Raw genomic sequence first — 27401 nt, forward strand, 5'->3', positions numbered from 1 at the left:
AATGCTGTTGCTAACGACGCTAAGGCTAACTTAGCAACCGGAGCTCACAGAGCTATGATAAAAACATTAGCGCTCCACCTACGCCAGCCAGCCCTCATCTGCTTTGCTCAGCAACACCCGTGCTCACCTGCGTTCCAGCGATTGACGGCGCGACGAAGGACTTCACAAGATCATCCGTGCGGTGGGTCTGCTAGCATCGGCTAGGCGTCTGCTAGTATCGGCTAGGCGTCTGCTAGCATCGGCTAGGCGTCTGCTATCCGAGTAAGTGGTCCTTGTGTTGATACAGCCACCTACAACGTTCTTCTTTGCAGCCTCCATTGTTCATTAAACAAATTGCAAAAGATTCACCAACACAGATGTCCAGAATACTGTGGAATTATGAAATGAAAAGAGAGCTTTTTTGTATTGTATTCAATGGAGAAGGCATACCTCTGTTCCCCGGGCTACGTCACGCGCATACGTCATCCTTCGAAGGCTTTTTCAACCGGAAGTGTGGCGGGAAATTTAAAATTGCACTTTATAAGTTAACCCGGCCGTATTGGCATGTGTTGCAATGTTAAGATTTCATCATTGATATATAAACTATCAGACTGCGTGGTCGGTAGTAGTGGCTTTCAGTAGGCCTTTAACATGTGACATTTCTAACAATTTTGAACAGAAATAGTTCATGCACATTCAGATAAATTCTTCAAAATTACAATTAAAAAAATTTTGGCCGGGGTTCCGGGCTGTATATATGCACACTAATTGACTGAAAGAGCACACACTTGGCGCGATGATGTCATGTTATCCATGGAAAAATGCATTTTTAGACAATATGATTTGCCTGAGCGGCTAAGAGACCCTGAGAGTAACAAGCAGTTGCCTTGTTGTCTTTCCATTAAGAACAATAAATTAGTTTTTAGTATAAGTTTGCTGGTTTCAAGAAATGTAATGCCGAGCGCATATCATTATGTCAAGATAATGGCACTAGCATTTACTTCATTTAAGAATATTTTTCAACATATTGAGAAAAAAAATATCTTTTTTTTCTTTTTTTTTACCAAGAAAAGTGCACTTGTTATTAGTGAGAATATACTTATTTTAAAGGTATTTTGGGGTTCATTGAGGTTAGCTAATTTTACTTGTTAAGGAAAGTCTTGACAAGCCAAATTTTCTTGTTTATTGGCAGATAAATTTCCTTAGTTCAAGTAAAATACCCCTATTTTTCTTCTTATTTTTGAACACTGACTTTTTGCAGTGTACACTTCATGTTTCCCAGCACCGACTTGTTTCAAAGGGTGAGTCCTCAGAGAGGTCTCTTCAAAAACAAAACCTTTGAACGACTCAGGCTCCGTCGCGTTAATAATCCCAGCTTTAGGAGGATAAAAGCAATTAACTCTCCGGCTGGCAAAAAAACCCCCCAAAGACGTCTTCTTTTTAAGATGCGCCCCGGAGGAAGGGCACTATTGAAGGTCTTCATTCATGCAGCTTCACAGAAGCCTGTCAGTAAACATGCCACCAATGGCTGCCTGCGAGCCTCAATCTGCACCCACCACTCACCCAAAGGACCGCAGTAAAACGCTGGTTTCTCTCCTTAAAATTCCGAACTTGGAACTGCTTCCGCCTCCTCTTCTCTCAACAATTTGAATTGGGATATTTCTAGTTTCAAGACAGAAAATAGCTGAAAATCCCTGTTTTTCTTCGTAAAATCAGATTGTCAGAAAAATTGTATGTCAATTATCAAAAAACTTTCCGTTCTCTAAGTTCCCAATGAACAGACAAGAGGTTGTCCTTGTTGCACCAAGCAAAGGCTTGGAAAATTCCATTGTGTACGATGGGAGGAGATGGGATGGGGGTTATCTATTGTCATCGAAGACCTGCTCAGGCTGAATCCAGGACTAGCCCAAGCCCGAGGTATCTTTTTCTTTTGTGTTAATGTGACCGAAAACAATGACTGTTTACATACTCCCCATTCCTTTGTAAACAGATGTTGTTATGTAAACAGGGAAAGTCCAAATAAAAAGAGGTGGCGTACAATCTTTCGCCAGAGCGTGGGTGACACTGTAAGAGGTTACAGGTTGACACATTTCTCCTCAATTGAGTCCAAATTTAATTCTGTCTCTGTTTAATTCTTTGCCTCTTGTCTTGTTTAATAGATGTCATCAGTGTTTGAACCTGACACAGATCCTTTTTTTTTTTTTTTGGTTGATACCTAAAAAAAAAAAAAAAGTGCTCAAAGTTCAAACTAAATTGGCCCTACAACATACCTTTTGTTATTATGATTCATGCATTATATGTACGTTTATGATAAATGGGTTATACCAGTATATATGTACGTATATGGTAAATGGGTTATACCAGTATATATGTACGTATATGGTAAATGGGTTATACCAGTATATATGTTCGTATATGGTAAATGGGTTATACCTGTATATATGTACGTAATGGTAAATGGGTTATACCAGTATATATGTATGTATGTATGTATATGGTAAATGGGTTATACCAGTATATATGTACGTATATGGTAAATGGGTTATACCAGTATATATGTTCGTATATGGTAAATGGGTTATACCTGTATATATGTACGTAATGGTAAATGGGTTATACCAGTATATATGTATGTATGTATATGGTAAATGGGTTATACCAGTATATATGTACGTATATGGTAAATGGGTTATACCAGTATATATGTATGTGTATGGTAAATGGGTTATACCTGTATATATGTACGTAATGGTAAATGGGTTATACCAGTATATATGTATGTATATGGTAAATGGGTTACACCAGTATATATGTACGTATATGGTAAATGGGTTATACCAATATATATGTGCGTATATGGTAAATGGGTTATACCAGAACATATGTACGTAATGCTAAATGGGTTATACCAGTATATATGTACGTATATGGTAAATGGGTTAAACCAGTATATATGTACGTATATGGTAAATGGGTTATACCAGTATATATGTACGTATATGGTAAATGGGTTATACCAATATATATGTGCGTATATGGTAAATGGGTTATACCAATATATATGTGCGTATATGGTAAATGGGTTATACCAGTATATATGTACGTATATGGTAAACGGGTTATACAAGTATATATGTACGTATATGGTAAACGGGTTATACCAGTATATATGTACGTATATGGTAAATGGGTTATACCAGTATATACAGGTATGTACGTATATGGTAAATGGGTTGTATCAGTATATATGTACGTATATGGTAAATGGGTTATACCAGTATATATGTACGTATATGGTAAATGGGTTGTATCAGTATATATGTACGTATATGGTAAATGGTTTATATCAGTATATATGTACGTATATGGTAAATGGGTTATATCAGTATATACTGTATGTACGTATACGGTAATTGGGTTATACTTGTATAGCGCTTTTCTACCTTCAAGGTACTCTTAAGCGCTTTGACACTATTACCACATTCACCCATTCACACACACATTCACACACTGATGGCGGGAGCTGCCATGCAAGACGCTAACCACCACCGATCAGGAGCAAGGGTAAAGCGTCTTGCTCAAGGACACAACGGACGTGACTAGGTTGGTAGAAGCTGGGGATCGAACCAGGAACCCTCAGGTTTTTGGGCACCACATTGTTCGATTCGATTCTTGGGGGCAATGATTCGATTCAGAATGGATTTTTTGATTCAAAACGACTCTCCATTTAAAATCAATACTTTTTTAATAACATTAACTACATTCCTCCATAGAATAGATCAACATATTAACACATTTCTATATGATTAGAATAAAAATAAAAAAATCTACCCAACCATTGAATCAAGATATGATTGTCTATATCAGAGGTCACCAACCTTTTCGAGCCTCGGGTGTCAGCCCAAAATCTTATTTTTCTGGCTTCACGCTGGAACATCTCTGTTGCTTATTACTGCCGTCACAGGTGGCCATTGGAATTGCAGTCAGTGGAAATTGACTTCTGCATGCATTCCACGCTTGAAGTAAAAGATGATGATTTTTTAAGTATTTATCAACTTTCAGCAATGACAAACTAAATATGTTGTCTAACCTTTTAAACTTTTAAAGTAATGGCGTAAATAAACATGTACTAACTCATCAGTATTTATTGCATTAAATCTGACATACAGTGTCATTTTCAACAGTCGTGTTCAAGCACATTTTTTAACATGTGATAGTAAACTTTTCATTGTTATTGCACATTCTCATTTTCCAATCGACAGCTAATTCTATGAACAAGACTAAAACCAACAATTGGTTAGTTCTACTGTTTATCTAGTTCTATTCCACAGGGCTCTATTTGTATCACAAGCTTGCATTAGCCACGCTGCTGTGTAGAGATGTCCGATAATATCGGACTGACGATATTATCGGCCGATAAATGCTTTAAAATGTAATGTCGGAAATTATCGGTATCGGTTTCAAAAAGTAAAATGTATGAATTTTTAAAACGCCGCTGTACGGAGCATAACAACAACAAGAGTGTGTTGTTGCCGGTGCTGTAGCCGTGGCTAACAAGCCAGCACGCTCGGTGACTGACTAACGACATGGTTTGGGATTATTTTAAAGTGTCTCTGATGGATAAAAAAAACTGGCAATTTGCAATGACTGCAAAAAGTTGGTTATGCGAGGAGGAACCAAGACGTCTTCCTTTAATACGAGCAATTTCATCTCCCACCTCTTCAAGAATCATAAGGAGATACACGATGAATACAAGCGGAAGATGGATGAAAATCAAACAGCGAAAAAAAGTAGTACCACACAGTTGTCGCTTAAAGACTCCGCCGAGAAAAAACAAAAATATAACAAAACCCACCCCTGTCTCAACGCAGCATTTCAGAAGCTATGACTGACTGGTAGGCCTCTTCAAGCACTCACCACTAGCTTGCAGCACATTTGTGTTACTCATACAAATACATTAGAGCAGGGCAGATTGAGCCCAGTTTATACTTTCCTGTTATACAGTATACCAGGCAGTCTACTAAAGGAGGACTATGTTATTGTTTATTTCATTACTCTAGTATAGTCTGGACTGAAGCTGTGTGCCTTCATTGTTTTTGTAGCTGTTGTTTTGAGGCATGTTTAAAAATATATAAAAAATAATGCACTTTGTGAAAGTCAAAGTATAGTACTTCCCATAGTTGTAGTGGGTCTCAGGGAGAGCATGTCCCAAATTCCAAGCTGCTGTTTTAAAGCATGTTAAAAAAAATAATGCACTTTGTGACTTCAATAATAATTAAAGCTGCAAGCAGCGATGAACGGGACCGACTTTGAGGGCTCATAAAATCCAAACCGGAGCAGTAATTAAAACTCTTTCATCAACTTTTAATCAGAAGGGTTAAATCTCTCTCCTGTGCTGATTTGAAGCCGACACGACAAACGCGCTCAGAGGAGATAATGTTTGAAACAAGGTGACTGTTTTTACTCAACTTTTGTTTTGAAGGGGGAATTGCAAACTTCCTGTTGATTTTTGCTGGGGGTTGTCAGTGTATGAAATATAGGTCTAAGTGAGACCTACATAGAGGTTTTTTGTTTCATGTCTCTACGACATTCCTACTGGGAGTTAGAGGCAGTTTTGTCTGTGTTTTCTTCCTAGGGGGCGCTAGAGCCCAATTTTGAGTTTTGGGGTTTGGTTTTTTTGATTAGATATCAATTTTCGCCAGTCCTGATGTGTGGGTCCAATTTGGTGAGTTTTGAAGCATGTTAAGGGGGTCAAATTACAGCTCAAAGAGGCGGCGGTATAATAATAAAATGCTAGAAATTCAATATGCCCTAAATATGGCAGTGCCATTTTGGCATTTTTTTTCCATAACTTTAGTTGATTTATTTTGGAAAACCTTGTTACATTGTTTAATGCATCCAGCGGGGCATCACAACAAAATTAGGCATAATTAAAGCTGCAAGCAGCGATGGACGGGACCGACTTTGACGGCACATAAAATCCAAACCGGAGCAGTAATTAAAACTCTTTCATCAACTTTTAATCAGAAGGGTTCAATCTCTCTCCTGTGCTAGTTTGAAGCCGACACAACAAACGCGCTCAGAGGAGATCATGTTTAAAAAAAGGGGACTGTTTTGACCCAACTTTTATTTTGAAGGGGGAATTGCAAACTTCCTGTTGCTTTTTGCTGAAGGATGTCAGTGTATGAAATTTAGGTCTAAGTGAGACCTACATAGAGGTTTTTGTTTCATGTCTCTACGACATTCCTACTGGAAGTTACAGGCAGTTTTGTCTGTGGTTTCTTCCTAGGTGGCGATAGAGAGCAATTTTGAGTTTTGGGGTTTGGTTTTGTGATTAGATCGCAATTTTCGCCAGTCCTGATGTGTGTGTCCAATTTGGTGAGTTTTGAAGCATGTTAAGGGGGTCAAATTACAGCTCAAAGAGGCGGCGGTATAATAATAAAATGCTAGAAATTCAATATGCCCTAAATATGGCAGTGCCATTTTGGCATTTTTTTTCCATAACTTCATTTTTTTTCCATAACTTGAGTTGATTTATTTTGGAAAACCTTGTTACATCGTTTAATGCATCCAGCGGGGCATCACAACAAAATTAGGCATAATAATGTGTTACCTCCACGACTGTATATATCGGTATCGGTTGATATCGGAATCGGTAATTAAGAATTGGACAATATCGGAATATCTGATATCGGCAAAAAAAGCCATTATCGGACATCTCTACTGCTGTGACATCGGGTGACATTTCAAAAACAACCGAGCATCCCACAATTTAAAATATTATCAACTAAACATAGCACCATAATAGAAACAAAACATCTTATGGAACATTAAATACAAAGTACATACACCCCTAATACAAATTGTATAAATGCAACCTCTTTAGTCGGAATTCAACTCAAATTGACCGGCAAGTCAAAAGTTGAAACTGGACAATTCCAGGAGATTTCACCCGCTGAGAATGAGAAGAAGGCAAAAATATATCAACATGAATATTTAGCATGAAATACTGTCATCTTTACTGCACCTTGTTACTCGACAGTTGCGCGTCTGAACGTAGATTCCCGTGTACGTGATCTCACACCTCACAATGTTGTTGGTGAAGTCCGACTCCAGCACGTGGAAGTCGGGGTTGACGGTCACCTGAGGACACGGTTTTGATTGATTGAGACATTTATTAGTAGATTGCACAGTACAGTACATATTCCGTACAATTGACCACTAAATGGTAACACCCCAATAAGTTTTTCAACTTGTTTAAGTCGGGGTCCACGGTAATCAATTCATGGTATAAATATATACTATCACAGTGGTTCTTAACCTTGTTGGAGGTACCGAACCCCACCAGTTTCATATGTGCATTCACCGAACCCTTCTTTAGTGAAAAATAAAATGTTTTTTTTTTTTCAAATTCAAGACAAAGTTATATGTTTTTGGTAACACTTTAGTATGGGGAACATATTCTAAGTAACAAAGACTTAATTTAGATTTTTTTTGGTTAGGGCCAGGGTTAGAGGGCAATGGTTATAATAAGGCCATGCCGAATAAGGCATGAATAAGTACTTAATAATGACTAGTTAAGAGCCAATATGTTACTATTTTGCAATATTTTCTCCTAAAATAATTACTTTTTCATGTAAAATTGTTACTTTTTAATGTAAAATGGTGACATTTGTCATATAAAGTTCAGACTTTTATCACAATATTGTCAATTTTTTTGTAAAACAGTGACATTTTGTGAGTAAAATTATGACCTTTGTCATAATTTTGCCAAGTGAAATTCCAATTATTATTATTATAACATTGCCAACATTTTTCAAGTTTTCTTATAAAATTGTGGCTTTTGTCGAGTAAAATTACGACTCTTCATAAAATTGCCAAAATGTTAAGCTTTTCTTGTAAAATTGCGACTGTTATTGAGTAAAATTCCAACTCTTATCACAATATCGCACAAATGTTCCGTTTTTCTTGTAACATTTTGACTTGCGTTGAGTGAAATTACGACTTTTATTATAACACTGCCAAAATGTAAAGTTTTCCTTGTGAAATTCCAACAAATTTTTCACAACAAGCATTTTTATATTTACATAGTTTGTATATATTATTAATGTTGTAAATACAAATCTTTATATATATAGAAAGGGTGGTCCTAAAGAGGTAGGCATTTTTCGGAGGTCTCAAGAAGGTTAAAAAAAATACAATATGTTCCCCATACTAAAGTGTTAACATGTTTTTTTACTGGTGCACAAAATGAACACCTTGTTCAAAGAACAAAACCAACACAGTGCATAAACTCACAACTAATTAAACACCTGCAAATCAATCAGCTGTTGCCGTATCCGTAATACGCCGATAGGGAGAACTTGGTATTTACACGATGAGTCGGGTGTGTCTTGACCTCCGCCGAACCCGTGAGCCCGACTCACAGAACCCCGAGGGTTCCATCGAACCCAGGTTAAGAACCACTGTACTATCAGCATAATACAGTCATCACACAAGTTAATCATCAGAGTATATACCAGGGGCGTCACTAGCTTTTAAGGACAGGGGGGCAGGATGCGAGCGAACGTAGCGCACGAGCACAAAACTTCACAAACGGCTAACAAAGACTTAGAAATTATTCATTGTTGTTATTATTATTATTTTAAAAAATGCACGGGACGAAATGAAATGCTCCCCGGGACGATGGCTTTTAACTATTTTTTTTCTTTTTCTTTTTATGTATTTATTCATTTTACATTTTATATTAAATGTCTTGGTTTTTCCTCCCTCTGAAAATCCTATGAAATGTTTAACAAGCATCCTATAATAATACAACAGCTATTAATGTAACAATACAATAAAACAAATATACTTAATAATGTTTTTTTCATTATTTTAACAATAGGCTAATGTATATTACTTTATATAGATTCTACAAGAGTGATGTGGGCATTTTCTATACGAACAAGTCCAAGGACCGCAAGCAAGGTCGCAGAGAAAATGCGGACTGGATTTTGAGTGATGTGGGCATTTTCTATATGAACAACTGGAATGGATTGGATACCGACACACTAAAGGGGCTCTCTACCTTACGCTATGAAGTGAGGGGAAACTGAGTGAATAATGACAGGTTATATGATTATTTATTTAAACTCATATTCGGGCCACTTTATAATGAATATGTCGGCATGTATTTGTAAAAAAATAAAATAAAAAATTAAATAATAATAAATATAACACCAAATTATTTAGGGGGGCTTAAGAATATTTTAGGGGGGCTTGAGACCCCCTAAAATAGGCCTAACAACGCCAATGGTATATACATTGAATTATTTACATTATTTATAATCCGGGGGGTGGGATGTTGGGGGGGTTAGGTTTGGTTGATATCAGCACTTCAGTCATCAACAATAATATAATCAGAGAAATGGACATTGAAACAGTGTAGGTCTGACTTGGTAGGATACGTACAGCGAGCAGTGAACATAGTGAGCTCAGAAAGCATAAGAACAAGTATATACATTTGATTATTTACAATCCGGGGAGGTGGGATGTGGTGGGTGGGGGGAGACAAACTGGCGTGAGTGTTACCAGAAGAACGACAAGGGTGTGTTTTTGTTACCTTCAAGTTGTACTTCCCCGGCGCTACGTCCGTGATGTCGATCCACTGACAGTCGATGTTGGCGGCGTAGAGGTCGTGACACCCTGGGCTCAGTCCCTGGAAACAACACAACAGTTGAGCAAATGCGGTTTCGTAATGCACTTACTCTCCCATTCCCGTGTCAGAAGTTTATTTGTAAGGAAAAAACTTTAAAACTCTGGAAAACTGCCTGCGAAATATGATCATGAAGTTATAGAGTGCACCGTCTAAACTCAGACACCCCTGAAGTCGGGATTTATTGAAAATATTCTGGAAAAAATATGCATCATGCAGAAACTTACAAGATTCTAACACCCGTAAAGTCCGACAATACAGAATTTGACCAAAATATTTCTGGGAAAATATGCCTATTAGGTCACTGTGGAGGGGGGCGTGGCCTGCGGGCCTGCAGCGAAGGGGGGTGTGCCAGGACTGGCCTCGAAGTCAGCGACAGGTGCGTAGATGGCCCACCTGGGCCTTGTTATCTAATCACCTGTCACTCTGTATAAGCGGCAAACCGGGAGGAGAGAGGTTGTTGAAGCTGGAGCAAGAGCGCGAGAGCGAGAGACCAACAGACTACTGCTGAAAAGCAACCTGAGAACATTGTTGGAAAAATAAAACTGTGTTTGAAACCATGAAAGGGGCTCGCCTGGAGATGCTTGGAGGTCAAGAGGACCGACCGGAAGAGAGCTTCCACAGTCACTTAAGACTTCATTGGTCAAATATTGCAAGATTTGCTGAAGTCTAACATGGCAAAGGTCTTGAATTGCTGAATTTGACTGAATTATTCTGGAAAAATACACGTCTTAGGTCCTTCAATAATCCATTGTTTATTGCCCTCTCAAGTATGACGTCACGCAAAATCTTGCAATGTTTGTCAAAATCTGGAGGCAAAACATCTAATGTTGCTCAGATTTTGGCCAAATGAATCTGGAATAATAAGCCTCTTAATTGGTCAGACTTTGAAAACCTCTGAAATCGTACAAATTGGACCAAATCATTCTGGAATGATACGCCTCTTGGTCATCCAGAACTTCATGGATCAGACTTTGAGTTGCGTCTACGTCCCAAATGCCCCTAAAGTTGTACAAATCATGTTACGGCTCAGGCTCCTGCCGCCTCTCATTCATCTGTGCGTGCCTCTGACCCCGCCCACGGGCGTTCCACTCCGCGCGGCTGCAGGCAATCTGAACTCAACACAACTGACGCTGATGAGGACTCCACTCCCTTCATAAGCCAGCGCGTCCTGCGTTCCAGTGCCAGAACATAGCTACCTGTCTCAGTACTGTAAGCCTACACGTCTCTAGCTCTCTCCCTATGTGCATTTGCTCTATCTGTGTTTCCCCTTCCTCTGTGCTCATCGTCTTGTGTCGTCATCCCGCAGCGTTCCCCTACTTCCTGGTTTCGAGATGTGTGTCTCGTCTCCCCGAATTCCCTCTGGCTCCCTGGCTGCCTACCCGGATCTCGACCTCTCGCCTGGACACGGACCTTGACGCCTCGCCCCTGCCTTTGACCTCTCGCTTGCCCACGGACCTCCGAGCTTGCCTTGCCCTCCCTGGACTTTCGCACCTTCAACAACTCCCGGTAACACTCAGTTAAACACCACACATAGTCACACCATACTTATTTGGATTAAAGGCCTACTGAAAGCCACTACTACCGACCACGCAGTCTGATAGTTTATATATCAATGATGAAATCTTAACATGCCAATACGGCCGGGTTAACTTATAAAGTGCAATTTTAAATTTCCCGCTAAACTTCCGGTTGGAAACGTCTATGTATGATGACGTATGCGCTTGACGTCACGACGGCAACGGAAGTATTCGTACCCAATGTGTCACCATACAAACTGCTCTGTTTTCATCGAACAATTCCACAGTATTCTGGACATCTGTGTTGGTGAATCTTTTGCAATTTGTTTAACGAACAATGCAGACTGCAAAGAAGAAAGTTGTAGGTGGGATCGGTGTATTAGCGGCTGGCTGTAGCAACACAACAAGTAGTACTTACTTGGATAGCAGACGCCTAGCCGATGCTGGCCGTCAACCGCACGGATGATCGGGTGAAGTCCTTCGTCGCGCCGTCGATCGCTGGAACGCAGGTGAGCACGGGTGTTGATGAGCAGATGAGGGCTGGCTGGCGTAGGTGGAGCGCTAATGTTTTTATCATAGCTCTGTGAGGTTGCTAAGTTAGCTTCAGCGTCGTTAGCAACAGCATTGTTAAGCTTTGCCAGGCTGAGAATTATTAACCGTGTAGTTACATGTCCATGGTTTAATAGTATTGTTGCTCTTCTGTCTATCCTTCCAGTCAGGGATTTATTTATTTTGTTTCTATCTGCATTTGAGCCAGATGCTATCACGTTAGCTCAGTAGCTAAAGAGCTTCGCTGATGTATTGTCGTGGAGATAAAAGTCACTGTGAATGTCCATTTCGCGTTCTCGACTCTCATTTTCAAGAGGATATAGTATCCGAGGTGGTTTAAAGTACAAATCTGTGATCCACAATAGAAAAAGGAGAGTGTGTGGAATCCAATGAGACCTTTTACCTAAGTTACGGTCAGAGCGAAAAAAGATACACCCTGCACTGCCTCTCTAGTTCTTCACTCTAACGTTCCTCATCCACAAATCTTTCATCCTCGCTCAAATTAATGGGGTAATCGTCGCTTTCTCGGTCCGAATCTCTCTCGCTCCATTGTAAACAACGGGGAATTGTGAGGAATCCTTCCTCCTGTGACGTCACGCTACTTCCGGTATAGGCAAGGCCTTTTTTTAATCAGCGACCAAAAGTTGCGAACTTTATCGTCGTTGTTCTATACTAAATCCTTTCAGCAAAAATATGGCAATATCGCGAAATGATCAAGTATGACACATAGAATGGATCTGCTATCCCCGTTTAAATAAAAAAAATTCATTTCAGTAGGCCTTTAATTATACACTCCACTTCCTTGTGTAAACACGTTTTATACTATCGACGCCCCTGTCTCAGTGCCGCCCCCTTCTCCATAGTACTGTCACAAATCAACATTTAATCAATTCAATACAGTAAAAGTAAACATACAAGCTGTGTTCAATCTTTAGGGGAAGAAACTCCCCTTGCAGGCAACACAGTTACCGTCTTTTTAAACGTGACGGTTAAGATACAAAACTCCCTTCCTTAGTTCCTTGAGTGCTACTTCCAAAATGAGCACTTTGGGTGTCACCTGTTTGTGAGCTGTGCAGGCGTAGCGCCGCCTGATCCCGGGGTCGCAGCCCGTGTCCTCCAGACAAAAACTGGCCTTGTGTCCCTCGGCGACTTTACGTCCCGTGGCGGCGTCCAGCAGGTCGTAGTTGCTGAAGGCCTCCATGCTGTGGTAGTGCCTTGCAATAAAAGGTTTTTTGAATTTCCAACGTTTTCATTTTCACGGAGAGTACGGCCCAAACACGGCTGAATCGTTACGAACTTACTGGTGGCAGCTGTGCCAGTCCCACTGGTGCCTTGGTTTCACGGGGAGGAAGTCGGCGGTGCCTTGGTTCTTCACTTTCTGCGGGAAGCGTAGTAGGACCCGGAAGTCGATGTCTCGCATTGAGGGAGCATAGGCCGACCTGTGGGGATTACAGCAGTATATTATATGCAATGGGTATTAGGTTCGAAAGGGGGTGCTTTTTCCACTGCACAATTATTGGATATGACTTCCGAAAGGGACAAGCGGTAGAAAATGGATGGATGGACTTTAAACCATAACCAAGCATGCATCAATATAGCTCTTGTCTCAAAGTAGGTGTACTGTCACCACCTGTCACATCACACCCTGACTTATTTGGAGTTTTTTTGCTGTTTTCCTGTGTGTAGTGTTTTACTTCTTGTCATGCGCTCCTATTTTGGTGGCTTTTTCTCGTTTTTTTGGTAATTTCCTGTAGCAGTTTCATGTTTTCCTTTGAGCGATATTTCCCGCATCTACTTTGTTTTAGCAATCAAGAATATTTCAGTTGTTTTTATCCTTCTTTGCGGGGACATTGTTGATTGTCATGTCATGTTCGGATGTACTTTCTGGACGCCGTCTTTGCTCCACAGTAAGTCTTTGCTGTCGTCCAGCATTCTGTTTTTGTTTACTTTGCAGCCAGTTCAGTTTTAGTTTCGTTCTGCAAAGCCTTACCTAAACTTCAATGCCTTTTATTAGGGGCACTCACCTTTTGTTTATTTTTGGTTTAAGCATTAGACACCTTTTTATCTGCACGCTGCCTCCCGCTGTTCCCGACATCTACAAAGCAGTTAGCCACCGGCTGCCACCTACTGATATGGAAGAGTATTACACGGTTACTCTGCCGAGCTCTAGACAGCACCGACACTCAACAACAACACATCATTTGCAGACTATAATTACTGCTTTGCAAAAAATAGGTGAAATTAGATAATTTCCTACGGCACACCAGACTGCACGAGCTGATAGAGTTTTACTTTTGAGATGTCTGCTCATATTTTCTTTTAAAAAGAATCATCTTATGTAATATTTTGTTTATTTCTACAGTAGACTATTCACTTTATTATTAAATTCAGAAATACATTTTTCTGGGGAAACCCTGAGTCCTGAACCTGGGACCCGCTTGGAGGTTGTCGGCCTCTTAAAGGAGAACTGCACTTTTTTTTTCGGAATTGTGCCTACAATTCACAATCCACACATGTCCTTTTTTAATGTATTATTACCTGTAAATAAACGTAAATAAACTTCTGCTGTGAAATGGGAGCCATGACGTCAATGCCTCTATTGCATTTATTCCGACCATAAAAAAACCCGATAAATAACCATCCAAAAAGCGCCAACAATACTTTTAATTTGCATGTCGCGACCTGAATATTAACCAATTATATGTATTGTCATTATAAGCGCTAACGCTAAGGACCTACACTTATTGATCAGAGAGAGGCAACTTCCTTATGCTGCTGTATTGGCATCCTCAGCTGCACTGCAAAAAGTCAGTGTTCAAAAACAAGACAAAAATATACAAAAATGAGGGGTATTTTACTTGCACTAAGCAAAATTATCTGCCAATAAAACAAGAAAATTTGGCTTGTCAAGACTTTCCAAAACAAGTAAAATTAGCTAACCTCAACGAACCCAAAAATACCTTAAAATAAGTATATTCTCACTAATAACAAGTGCACTTTTCATGGTAGAAAAAACAAAAAACGGCCTTTTTGCTCAATATGTTGAAAAATATTCTTAAATGAAGTAAATGCTAGTGCCATTATCTTGACATAATGATATGCGCTCGGCATTACATTTCTTGAAACCAGCAAATTTATACTAAAAACTAATTTATTGTTCTTAATGGAAAGGCAACAAGGCAAGCGCTTGTTACTCTCGGGGTCTCCTAGACCAGGGGTCGGCAACCCAAAATGTTGAAGGAGCCGTATTGGACCAAAAATACAAAAACATATCTGTCTGGAGCCGCAATAAATTCAAAGCCATATTACATACAGATAGTGTGTCATGACACATATACATTGAATTAAGAGGACTTAAAGGAAACTAAATGATCTCAAATATACCTACAAATGAGGAATAATGATGCAATATGTACATATTGCTAGCCTAAATAGCATGTTAGCATCGATTAGCTTGCAGTCATGCAGTGACCAAACATGTCTGATTAGCACTCCACACAAGTCAATAACATCAACAAAACTCACCTTTGTGCATTCATGCACAACGTTAAAAGTTTGGTGGACAAAATGAGACAGAAAAAGTAGTGGCATAAAACACGTCTTAGAAAGTCGGAGAAAGTTACACATGTAAACAATCCACGGTGAGTTCAAGGACCGCCAAAATTAGTAGGACAAAACGGCGCTCGCCAAATACTCGAATCAGTGAAGCATGCTTAATATAAACAGTGTGCTTTATAACAATTAGGGAGGTTTGTGTCATGTTTGTCCTCCTACAGAAACCATATTAAAACAAGAAATATTTTTTTCCCCCCTCATCTTTTTCCATTTTTCATACATTTTTGAAAAAGCTCTAGAGAGCCACTAGGGCGGCGCTAAAGAGCCGCGCCGCGGGTTGCCGACCCCCGTCCTAGGCAAATCATATTGTCTAAAAATGCATTTTTCCATGGATAACATGACATCATCGCGCCAAGTGCGTGCTCTTTCAGTCAATTAGTGCGCATAGTGCCAAATTTTTTTAAATTGTAATTTGGAAGAATTTACCTGAATGTGCATGAACTATTTCTGTTCAAAATTGTTAGAAATCAATCAATCAATCATTCAATCAATGTTTATTTATATAGCCCTAAATCACAAGTGTCTCAAAGGGCTGCACAAGCCACAACGACATCCTCGGTACAGAGCCCACATATCACAAATATCACATGTTAAATAAATATTAACTGTCAGTTTACTGTACTGTGCCAACTGTACTACTATATGAGTACGTGTTTTATATTGTATCATTGGAAATAAAACAGCAAAGTCCATTTGGCTGTCATCTGTTTTAATTATGAGACACAATTGTGTCAAAGTCATGATTTTTGTTTTCATGCTTGAAATAAGAAATGATGACTTTAAAAAAGTAGTTTTCTACTTGTGAGTGTTGATGACACAGCTTTGCAACAGTTGATATTCTAGTTTCAAGCATGTTTTACTCAATATAGCTCATCAAATCTCAGCAACAAGCTGTAATATCTTACTGAGATCATTTAGGACCAAAACACTTAAAACAAGTAAAACACTCTAACATAAAATCTGCTTAGTGAGAAGAATGATCTTATCAGACAGAAAATAAGCAAATATCACCCTTATTTGACATATTTTATCTTACTTAGATTTGAGTTTTTGCAGAGTTGCTGAAAGTTAATTCCAGATTATAAATCATGCCTCTCACCTTGATAGTAAAATGATGTGGACATTAACTGAGAAGTTGGCACACTTTGACAGCCAATTTAGACCCGCAGATGGCGATAAAGACAAAGAAAATACATTTTTGTTGTTTTTTTAAACCCTTCGCATGAATTATGAGTCATTCTTCCCCTAAACGGGAATATATCAACATCCTAACAGTCTGCATTCCAGTTAGAGAAGATATTGTTACAGTAAGCGATATGTTATTATGTTTGTTGGCTCTCGTGATGTCTGCGCTGAGTAGTGATCAGTGATGCAGTTGAAGGAAAAAGTCAATGTGATGCGTTGGGAATTGTAGTTTTTTTTAATCATGAGAATTGATGAAACGATAACCAAAACGTTAAGCAGAATGGAAAATGGAAACGTAATACCGATTCCGATCCTTACCTGCCCTTGCTAATGGAAAAGCGACAAACCAGAGCCAAAGACGGGGGCCATCCAATGGAAAATGAGCATGATTGAAAGCCGGAGTAGATATGGTAAGAAACTAACAGACTTGTATAAAGTTCTGCTTGCACGCAAAGGAAACAAAGGTCAGTGTGTGTGTGTTCTTGTATTTCTGCCCTTCTTGAGACAGCAACAAGGAAAAGTACCTTCCATATGAGGACCGGCGAACAAGTTAGGACCAAAATCGTGGTCCCAATACGGAAAACCATTGCATGTAATCAATCAATCAATCAATCAATGTTTATTTATATAGCCCTAAATCACAAGTGTCTCAAAGGGCTGTACAAGCCACAACGACATCCTCGGTGTCGAGTGGGTCTGACATAATATTGTGAAAGTCCAACACATCAGCGAAAGTCCAGTCCATGGTGGGGCCAGCGGGAACCATCCCGAGCGGAGACGGGTCAGCAGCGTAGAGATGTCCCCATCCGATGGACAGGCTAGCGGTCCATCAGTGTTAAATATTATAAACTATTTAACACTGATGGACCTAATAAAACAAAAAGCTCCTTGATAAGTTTTCCAGGAATTGGGTCAAGTAAACATGTTGTTTGTTTTGTCCCATTTACACATTTTAACAATTCCTCCAATGTTATTTCATCAAAGAGAGAGAAACTATTTTGGAGGGCAATGTCCGTCGTATATACCGTCGTATTTGTGTTAATAGAACCCAGCTGTAGCTGAGATGCATTGTCTTTAATCTCTTTTCTAATGACTTCAATTTTCTTATTAAAGAAATTCATAAAGTCATCTGCTGAGTGGGTGGAGCTACTGGGAGGAGTCCCTTGTTGGGTTAGCGATGCTACTGTACTAAACAAAAATTTAGGATCATTTTTGTTGAGGTGGATGAGATTTGAGTAATATTTAGCTTTAGCTGAGGTAAGCATGCGTTTATAAGTTATTAAACTATCACTCCATGCTTGATGGAAAACCTCAAGTTTAGTCGCACGCCATTTGCGTTCCAGCTTTCTACATGATAATTTATGAGCTTTAGTTTCTTCTGTAAACCATGGGGTACGCCTTTTAGGGGCCCTTTTTAGCTTTAGCGGTGCTACACTATCAATGGTGTCGCGCAGGGCGTCGTTAAAGCTGTTAGTGAGGTTATCAATAGAGCCCACATAATTTGGGAATGGTGCCGAAGGCAGTAGGTCAGTAAGAGTCGTCGTTGTGGCAGTATTAATGTTGCGGCTGCTATAGTAGTTATTATTATTATTATTAGTTTGTTGACAATGAGTCAGAACTTCGAATTTTATAAGGTAATGATCGGACATCACTTTAGTGTACGGGAGTATCGTAACTTTAGAGGTGGTGACACCCCTGACAAGCACTAGATCTATCGTATTACCGTTGCGATGCGTGGGTTCATTTATTATTTGTGTAAGACCACAGCTATCAATTATAGTCTGGAGCGCCACGCATGGAGGGTCCGATGGGGTATTCATATGGATGTTAAAGTCTCCCATTATGATTATATTGTCGGCGTGCATCACTAGATCAGCAACGAACTCTGAAAATTCATTGATAAAGTCCGAATAGGGCCCTGGGGGCCGGTAGATGACAGCCAGGTGCAGAGGCAGCGGTGTGACAAACCTCACAGTAAGCACCTCAAACGAGTTATATTTATTATTTAGGTCCGAGGTAAGGCTAAAGTTTTTGTTGTATATTAGTGCAACACCCCCACCCCTTTTAATGGGGCGGGCAATATGCGTTCCCGCATAGCCAGAAGGAGACGCCTCACCCAGCGCAAAAAAATCGTCTGGTTTGAGCCAGGTTTCGGCTAGACCAACGACATCAAGATTGTTGTCTCTGATGACTTCATTAACTAATAACGTTTTGGAAGACAATGACCTTATGTTTAAAAAGCCCATATTATAGGTAGTGGGCTGTTTTGAGGAGTTTTTGTTGAAAGTATCCGTAGTAGCAATATTAATAATGTTACGTTTATTATGCATAGTGCACTTTAAATAATTTCGACCATATCTAGGAATTGATATGACAGAGAGACAAATACTAGAGTCCGTGAACATTGCTCCAAAGTCTGGATTTTTTTTGTTGATTTAATGTGCGTACAAAAGTAAACATTGACAGGTGCAAAGGCAGCAATATATGATAAAAACAAGACGGCAGCTAAAGGAGGACTTCCCTATTCACCCCCGAAAAAACCCGCCAGGTGAACAGCTGATTTCACGACTTCCGGTGCTGACGTAAGACAACCCACGTCCCATATGTGACCATAGGATGAACAAATACACTACGGTACGAAGACTATGGTGGCCATTAACAGTTAGCTTCTACAGCTGGGATGCCCAAAGTGTGGTCCGTGACTCGTTTGTCATCGGCCTTAAGCACATTACAAAAAAAAACGAAAAATAGAGATCTCATTTGCACCCCTGGTGGTGAAATCTATCCAAATGAGGGTGGTCCCAAAAAGGAGGGATTTTTCAAATTGACTGTGTGTCGGTTTTAAAAGTGCTCCCCCCTCTGGTCAACATATGAAATGACAAGTGTGTGTAAAAATGTGAAGTGCTCCCCCTATGATCAACAGATGTAATAACACGTGTGTGTAAGAAATTGAAATGTGACGCCTTTGGCCAAAATTAATTTGAAAAAAAATAAATAAATATGTATATAGAGACATACTGTAATAACTTGAAGTAAATAATGAAAATTAAAAGCCAATTACAAACAAAAAATGGAAATACAACTTTTTTATATTGGCATAGTATGTATATATTATTAATAGTAGAAGCATTTAAGTCCCATCTTAAAACTCATTTGTATACTTTAGCCTTTAAATAGACTCCCTTTTTAGACCAGTTGATCTGCCGTTTCTTTTCTTTTCTCCTCTGCCCCCCTCTCCTTTGTGGAGGGGGGGGCGGCACAGGTTAGATCCACTATGGACTGGACTCTCACACTATTATTATTAGATCCACTATGGACTCGACTCTCACTATTATGTTAGATCCACTATGGACTGGACTCTCACACTATTATGTTAGATCCACTATGGACTGGACTCTCACACTATTATGTTAGATCCACTATGGACTGGACTCTCACACTATTACGTTAGATCCACTATGGACTGGACTCTCACACTATTATGTTAGATCCACTATGGACTGGACTCTCACATTATTATGTTAGATCCACTATGGACTGGACTCTCACTATTATGTTAGATCCACTATGGACTGGATTCTCAAACTATTATGTTAGATCCACTATGGACTGGACTCTCACACTATTATGTTAGATCCACTATGGACTGGACTCTCACACTATTATGTTAGATCCACTATGGACTGGACTCTCACACTATTATGCTAGATCCACTATGGACTGGACTCTCACACTATTATGTTAGATCCGCTATGGACTGGACTTTGACAATATTATGCTAGACCCACTCGACGTCCATTGCATCCGGTCTCCCCTAGAGGGGGGGGAGGCGGGGTCACCCACATATGCGGTCCTCTCCAAGGTTTCTCATAGTCATTCACATTGACGTCCCACTGGGTTGTGAGATTTCCTTGCCCTTATGTGGGCTCTGAACCAAGGATGTCGTTGTGGCTTGTGCAGCCCTTTGAGACACTTGTGATTTAGGGCTATATAAATAAACATTGATCGATTGATTGATTGATTGATTGATTGATAATGTTGTAAATACAAATATTTATATATACACAAAGGGTGGTTGTAAAGATGTAGGCATTTTTCGGAGGTCTCAAGAAGGTCAGAAATACAAGAGTGTGTGTGTGTGTGTGTGTGTGTGTGTGTGTGTGTGTGTGTGTGTGTGTGTGTGTGTGTGTGTGTGTGTGTGTGTGTGTGTGTGTGTGTGTGTGTGTGTGTGTGTGTGTGTGTGTGTGTGTGTGTGTGTGTGTGTGTGGTCCTGCAGTCTACCTACCTGGCCAAACAGTTCTCCTCTGCCGCACAACGTAACGCAAACATCTGCATGCGCTGCACGTAAGCACCTGCTTGGATGGCGTAGGGGTCTGGAACCAGGTCAGGCAGTCCTGTCAGGAGGACAACATGTTTGAATGTCTGTTCTTCCCTCTAACTGTTGAGCGAGTCTGCCAGATGCTTGGCAGGATTCTACCAGTTGGACGTTCTTATGCTGTCCAAATGCAATCCAAGGCAATTTGAGTCACCATGAAGTAATTTTCTCCCTTCTTTGTTGGGATTTAATGGGGTCCACTTCAAAATTCCAAAGGTCCATTCAACATTGTTACGTACACCAAAGTACAATTGGTCTTGCAGATTCACCAGGTTTAGCGTTGAGTAGCACCCTGAGAAAGTAACGTCCACAGCGGTGGACCTTTGTGTTTTGCATAACAGGGATATCTGTTTTCAAAATGTGTAACTCTGACAAAACAATTAGAGCAAAAACAGATTTTTAGGGGGGCTCAAGCCCCCCTAAAATGTTCTTAAGCCCCCCTAAATAATTTGGTGTTAAAAAATAAATAAATATATATATATATATATATATATATATATATATATATATATATATATATATATATATATATATATATATATATATATATTTTTTTTTTTTTACAAATACATGCCGACATATTCATTATAAAGTGGCCCGAATATAAGGTTAAATAAATAATCATATAACCTGTCATTATTCACTCAGTTTCCCCTCACTTCATAGCGTAAGGTAGAGAGCCCCTTTAGTGCGTCGGTATCCAATCCATTCCACTTGTTCATATAGAAAATGCCCACATCACTCAAAATCCAGTCCGCATTTTCTCTGCGACCTTGCTTGCGGTCCTGCAGGTGTACGAAGCACATTAGCACACAGCACTGCAGAACAAGAACCTTGTGTCTGCAATTGTAAGAAATTTAGTTTTCAAGTTTTGTGTTTCTTGTAGAATCTATATAAAGTAATATACATTAGCCTATTGTTAAAATAATGAAAACAACATCATTAAATATATTTGTTTTATTGTATTGTTACATTAATAGCTGTTGTATTATTATAGGATGGCTTGTTAAACATTTCATAGGATTTTCAGAGGGTGGAAAAACCAAGACATTTAATACAAAATGTAAAATGAATAAATACATAAAAAGAAAAAGAAAAAAAATGGTTAAAAACCATCATCCCGGGGAGCATTTCATTTCGTCCCGTGCATTTTTGTTTACCGTCCCCGGGACGACGGGACTACGTTAATCTCAAACCCTGGAAGTTACATTTTATTGTTTGCATTATTTGTTTCAGCATTGCACTTTGAAGATGGTCCCTCAGCTCTTTGACAACTTTGGCTCTTTTTCAGATCAGCAGACTAAGTCTTTCTTATTTACAGTATATATAAAAGTTTCTCATTTCTATTCAGACTTCCATACACATTTAATTTCCTTAACGGCTTGCCATAATATATATATAAATATATTATATACAAGCCAAATTATCCCGATCCAGATATTACTTTAATTCAAATAATTAAGTAATATTTCCAGGGCTTGAATTTACAACCATTTTAGTCACATATGTGCCCAAAATGTAATCTGTGCAACTTCTAAATATTTGGGAACAAACAATTATTGTATTGTGAGCTAAAGTGGTGGCATTAGCCTCAATGTTGTGAAGTAATAACATAGAGGCTAATGCCATGACTTTCATTGTGTTTCAGTGTATCTTGAAGGATCATGCAAGTCATTGTTTCTTGTTGATGCTGTAAACAAAATGTCACTGTGCAAACCCATGTTTGTTGTTGTACTGAAAACAGATTGAAAACAAACCCACTGAAATAATAATAATAACAATGAATAATTTCTAAGTCTTTGTTAGCCGTTTGTGAAGTTTTGTGCTCGTGCGCTACGTTCGCTCGCATCCTGTGCATCTCCTGGGGGCCAAGCCCCCCCTGTCCTTAAAAGCTAGTGACGCCCCTGATATTCACCATTAATTAGTTGCTTATTAACATGCAAATTAGTAACATATTGGCTCTTAACTAGTCATTATTAAGTACTTATTAATGCCTTATTCGGCATGGCCCTATTATAAACCTAATCCTTCAACCCTAACCCTAACCAAATAACTCTAAATTAAGTCTTTGTTACTTAGAATATGTTCCCCATACTAAAGTGTTACCAAAAACATATAACTTTGTCTTGAATTTGAAAAAAAACAACATTTTATTTTTCACTAAAGAAGGGTTCGGTGAATGCGCATATGAAACTGGTGGGGTTCGGTACCTCCAACAAGGTTCAGAACCACTGTGTTAGAATGTTTTACTTGTTTTAGGGGTTTTGGTCCTAAATGATCTCAGTAAGATATTACAGCTTGTTGCTGAGATTTGATGACCTATATTGAGTAAAACATGCTTGAAACTAGAATATCAACTGTTAATAAAATAAATTAGGATTCTTAGTGAAGACAGGGTCCCATTTTTATAGTCGGGGTTTGAACTCACCACCTACAGATCTCAGGGCGAACACTCAAGGCCACTGAGCAGGTTAAGCCAATAATGACATTTTTTTGTGGTCCCCTTTATTTAGAAAAGTACCAAAATATTGGTATCGGAACAACACTAATACACACACACCGAGCACCCACTGGCAGAAATGTAGATTATACGCTGTTTCTAATATTTTGTAAAGTTAAAGTTAAAATTAAAAAAATTATAATAATACAAATATAATAATAAATTATATAATAATAATTATGAATAAATAAATGTATACATTTTAAATATAAAATAAAATAAAATAAAATAATTACAATAAATAATAAATAAATATAATAAAATAATTAAATTAAAAATTTATATTTAAAAAATAAATAAATTATACTATATTAAATTATATAATAATAATTATAAATAAATACATTTATAAATACATTTTAAATATTAAATACAATTAAATTAAATAATTAAAATACATAATAAATATTTAGAAAAGTACCAAAATATTGGTATTGGGACAACACTAATACACACACACCGAACATCCACTGGCAGAAATGTAGATTATACGCTGTTTCTAATATTTTGTAAAGTTAAAGTTAAAGTTGAAGTTAAAATAATAAAAATTATAATAATCATAAAAATTATAATAATAAATTATATAATAATAATTATAAATAAATAAATGTATGAATACATTTTAAATATTAAATAAAATTAAATAATTAAAATAAATAATAAATACATATAATAAAATAAATAATTAAATAAAAAATTAATATTTAAAAAATAAATAAATTATATTATATTAAATTATATAATAAAATTTAGGGATGTCCGATAATGGCTTTTTGCCGATATCCGAAATTCCAATATTGTCCAACTCTTTAATTACCGATACCGATATCAACCAATACCGATATATACAGTCGTGGAATTAACACATTATTATGCCTAATTTGGACAACCAGGTATGGTGAAGATAAGGTCCTTTAAAAAAAAAAAAAAATATGATGAATAAATTAAAAACATTTCCTTGAATAAAAATGAAAGTAAAACAATATAAAAACAGTTACATAGAAACTAGTAATTAATGAAAATGAGTCAAATGAACTGTTAAAGGTTAGTACTATTAGTGGACCAGCAGCACGCACAATCATGTGTGCTTACGGACTGTATCCCTTGCAGACTGTATTGATTGATATATATTGATATATAATGTAGGAAGCAGAATATTAATAAAAGAAAGAAACAACCCTTTTGTGTGAATGAGTGTAAATGGGGGAGGGAGGTTTTTTGGGTTGGTGCACTAATTGTAAGTGTATATTGTGTTTTTTATGTTCATTTAATTAAAAAACACAAAAAAACCCGATACCAATAATAAAAAAACGATACCGATAAAGCACTTATCGGCCAAAAATATTGGCAGGCCGATATTATCGGACAATCTCTAATAATAATTATAAATAAATACATTTATAAATACATTTTAAATATTAAATTAAATTTAATAAAATAATTAAAATAAATAATAGATAAATATAATAAATCAAATAAATAATTAAATAAAAATTAAATATTTAAAAAATGAATAAATAAATACAAATAATAATTTATAATAAAATAAAATAAAATGTTATTAAGTTGCATGGCAGGGTCAAAAAGCAGCAGTGTGGCTCAACACTAAAAAAAAAACTAGTACAATAATAAAACAATATTGCTGATTTCTGCATAGTTGCCTACCATTCTGGAAGTATGTGGTCCCGTGTCCTGCGTCAGGAGGCCGCCGCGTGTGCGTCCCCGGTCGTCCCCCGCTGGGTGGATACATATTGTAGAAGACGGAATTCCCGGGGAAGTTGTGGTTCCGAGAATCGTCGTTAAACATACTCTCCACGTCGCTGCCCGTCGCTTCCAGAGCAAACGCGTCTCCTCCGGGATGAGCCAGGATGGAGCTCTGCGTCCTGGGCGCGTAAAGCCAGCTGGCTCCCGGCCTGACGTCCGCGCGTAAAGACTGGAACGGCGCCAGCAGACCCGGTTCCTCCTCTCGGCTGGTGTGCGGCACCGAGCCGTCCACGGTGAGACCGTCGGTCCATGCGCTGATGCTGCCGGTGAGGTCCGGCCTGGGGCGGCGGACGCGGGTGCGCGCCCGGCGGGACGCGTGGTCGGCGGCGGGTGACGCGGACTCCGAGGCCGCCGTGCGGTCCCGGCTGCTGACGTAGACCGTCGATTGGCTCCTGGACCTGGCAGGAGCCTTGAACGCTGAGCCGCTGCTGACGAGGCTGTGGATCTGGCCGTTGTTCTCCCACTGGATGCGGTGCCGCCACGGCCCGGCGCGCGGAGGCTGTTGGCCGCCAATAAGAGGCAGGAGCAGTCCGGGGAAAAGATACAAAAGACAGAAGTTGGCCATGACGACTCAATGGACCCAAATCTACAATTCTGACATTCAACGCGCGTAAAAGTCTCTTCAATGTTGGACCTTATCAGTTCCTGAGTGGGATGGAACTCCCCACTCTCTCTCTTTTTGGATCATTTCCCCCCTAAAGTCATTCCACTGAGTTCATCTTCCATGTTTTCTAGCAGGGAACTTTAACTCTTCACTTGCTGAGGTCAACTTTGACAAGTTAACTCCGCCACTTTGAGCAGGAACAGCGACATCTAGCGGCCACACAACATACTCACAATTAGCAGTTAAAACTAGGAATATTTTAACAGGTGAGGTCTATACTCAAGATGATCTCCTGCTGGCCCCACCTGGACTGGACTCTCACTATTATGTTAGATCCACTATGGACTGGACTCTCACACTATTATGTTAGATCCACTATGGACTGGACTCTCTCTATTATGTTAGATCCACTATGGACTGGACTCTCACTATTATGTTAGATCCACTATGGACTGGACTCTCACTATTATGTTAGATCCACTATGGACTGGACTCTCACTATTATGTTAGATCCACTATGGACTGGACTCTCACACTAATATGTTAGATCCACTATGGACTGGACTCTCACACTAATATGTTAGATCCACTATGGACTGGACTCTCACACTTTTATGTTAGATCCACTATGGACTGGACTCTCACACTATTATGTTAGATCCACTATGGACTGGACTCTCACACTTTTATGTTAGATCCACTATGGACTGGACTCTCACACTATTATGTTAGATCCACTATGGACTGGACTCTCACACTATTATGTTAGATCCACTATGGACTGGACTCTCACACTTTTATGTTAGATCCACTATGGACTGGACTCTCACACTATTATGTTAGATCCACTATGGACTGGACTCTCACACTTTTATGTTAGATCCACTATGGACTGGACTCTCACACTTTTATGTTAGATCCACTATGGACTGGACTCTCACACTATTATGTTAGATCCACTATGGACTGGACTCTCACACTATTATGTTAGATCCACTATGGACTGGACTCTCACACTTTTATGTTAGATCCACTATGGACTGGACTCTCACACTATTATGTTAGATCCACTATGGACTGGACTCTCACTATTATGTTACATCCACTATGGACTGGACTCTCTCACTATTATGTTAGATCCACTATGGACTGGACTCTTCCACTATTATGTTAGATCCACTATGGACTGGACTCTCACACTATTATGTTAGATCTACTATGGACTGGACTCTCCCACTATTATGTTAGATCCACTATGGACTGGACTCTCACACTATTATGTTAGATCTACTATGGACTGGACTCTCACACTATTATGTTAGATCCACTATGGACTGGACTCTCACACTATTATGTTAGATCCACTATGGACTGGACTCTCACACTATTATGTTAGATCCACTATGGACTGGACTCTCACACTATTATGTTAGATCCACTATGGACTGGACTCTCACACTCATAGGTGGATTAATGACCGGGCCTACCGGGCCCAGGCCCAGGGGGCCAGAGGCCCCAAGGGGCCAGGCCAACTTGGCCCCGCGGCCGCGACCCAAGCAAAACTACTTTTGCAAAAATAATAATCTTAAGCCCCAAGGGGCCAGGCCAACTTG

The 27401-nt window shown here is 39.0% G+C and overlaps 1 protein-coding gene across 1 annotated transcript; it reads right to left on the reverse strand.

Moving 5' to 3' along the window:
* Nucleotides 1-3817: 3817 nt before the first annotated feature.
* Nucleotides 3818-25839, reverse strand: LOC133631534 (protein-lysine 6-oxidase-like). The gene is made up of 7 exons (XM_062023827.1): nucleotides 25086-25839; nucleotides 20831-20939; nucleotides 13047-13184; nucleotides 12803-12959; nucleotides 9584-9679; nucleotides 7007-7122; nucleotides 3818-6934 (listed from the first exon to the last, which is right to left on the reverse strand). Exons 1-7 carry the CDS (start codon nucleotides 25747-25749, stop codon nucleotides 6928-6930), a joined length of 1287 nt encoding a protein of 428 aa, XP_061879811.1. The 5' UTR covers nucleotides 25750-25839; the 3' UTR covers nucleotides 3818-6927.
* Between the last annotated feature and the right edge of the window lie 1562 nt (nucleotides 25840-27401).

This window comes from Entelurus aequoreus, linkage group LG16 (assembly GCF_033978785.1).
Source record: "Entelurus aequoreus isolate RoL-2023_Sb linkage group LG16, RoL_Eaeq_v1.1, whole genome shotgun sequence".
NCBI classification, from domain to species: Eukaryota; Metazoa; Chordata; class Actinopteri; order Syngnathiformes; family Syngnathidae; genus Entelurus; species Entelurus aequoreus.

Coding starts and splice junctions, on each gene's coding strand:
- LOC133631534 (XM_062023827.1), bottom strand. CDS start 25,749: ATGGCCAACTTCTGTCTTTTGTATCTTTTCCCCGGACTGCTCCTGCCT. Junction 20,940..25,085: donor GACCACATACTTCCAGAATG/GTAGGCAACTAT, acceptor TCCTCCTGACAG/GACTGCCTGACCTGGTTCCA. Junction 7,123..9,583: donor CGGGGAAGTACAACTTGAAG/GTAACAAAAACA, acceptor CCGTGTCCTCAG/GTGACCGTCAACCCCGACTT.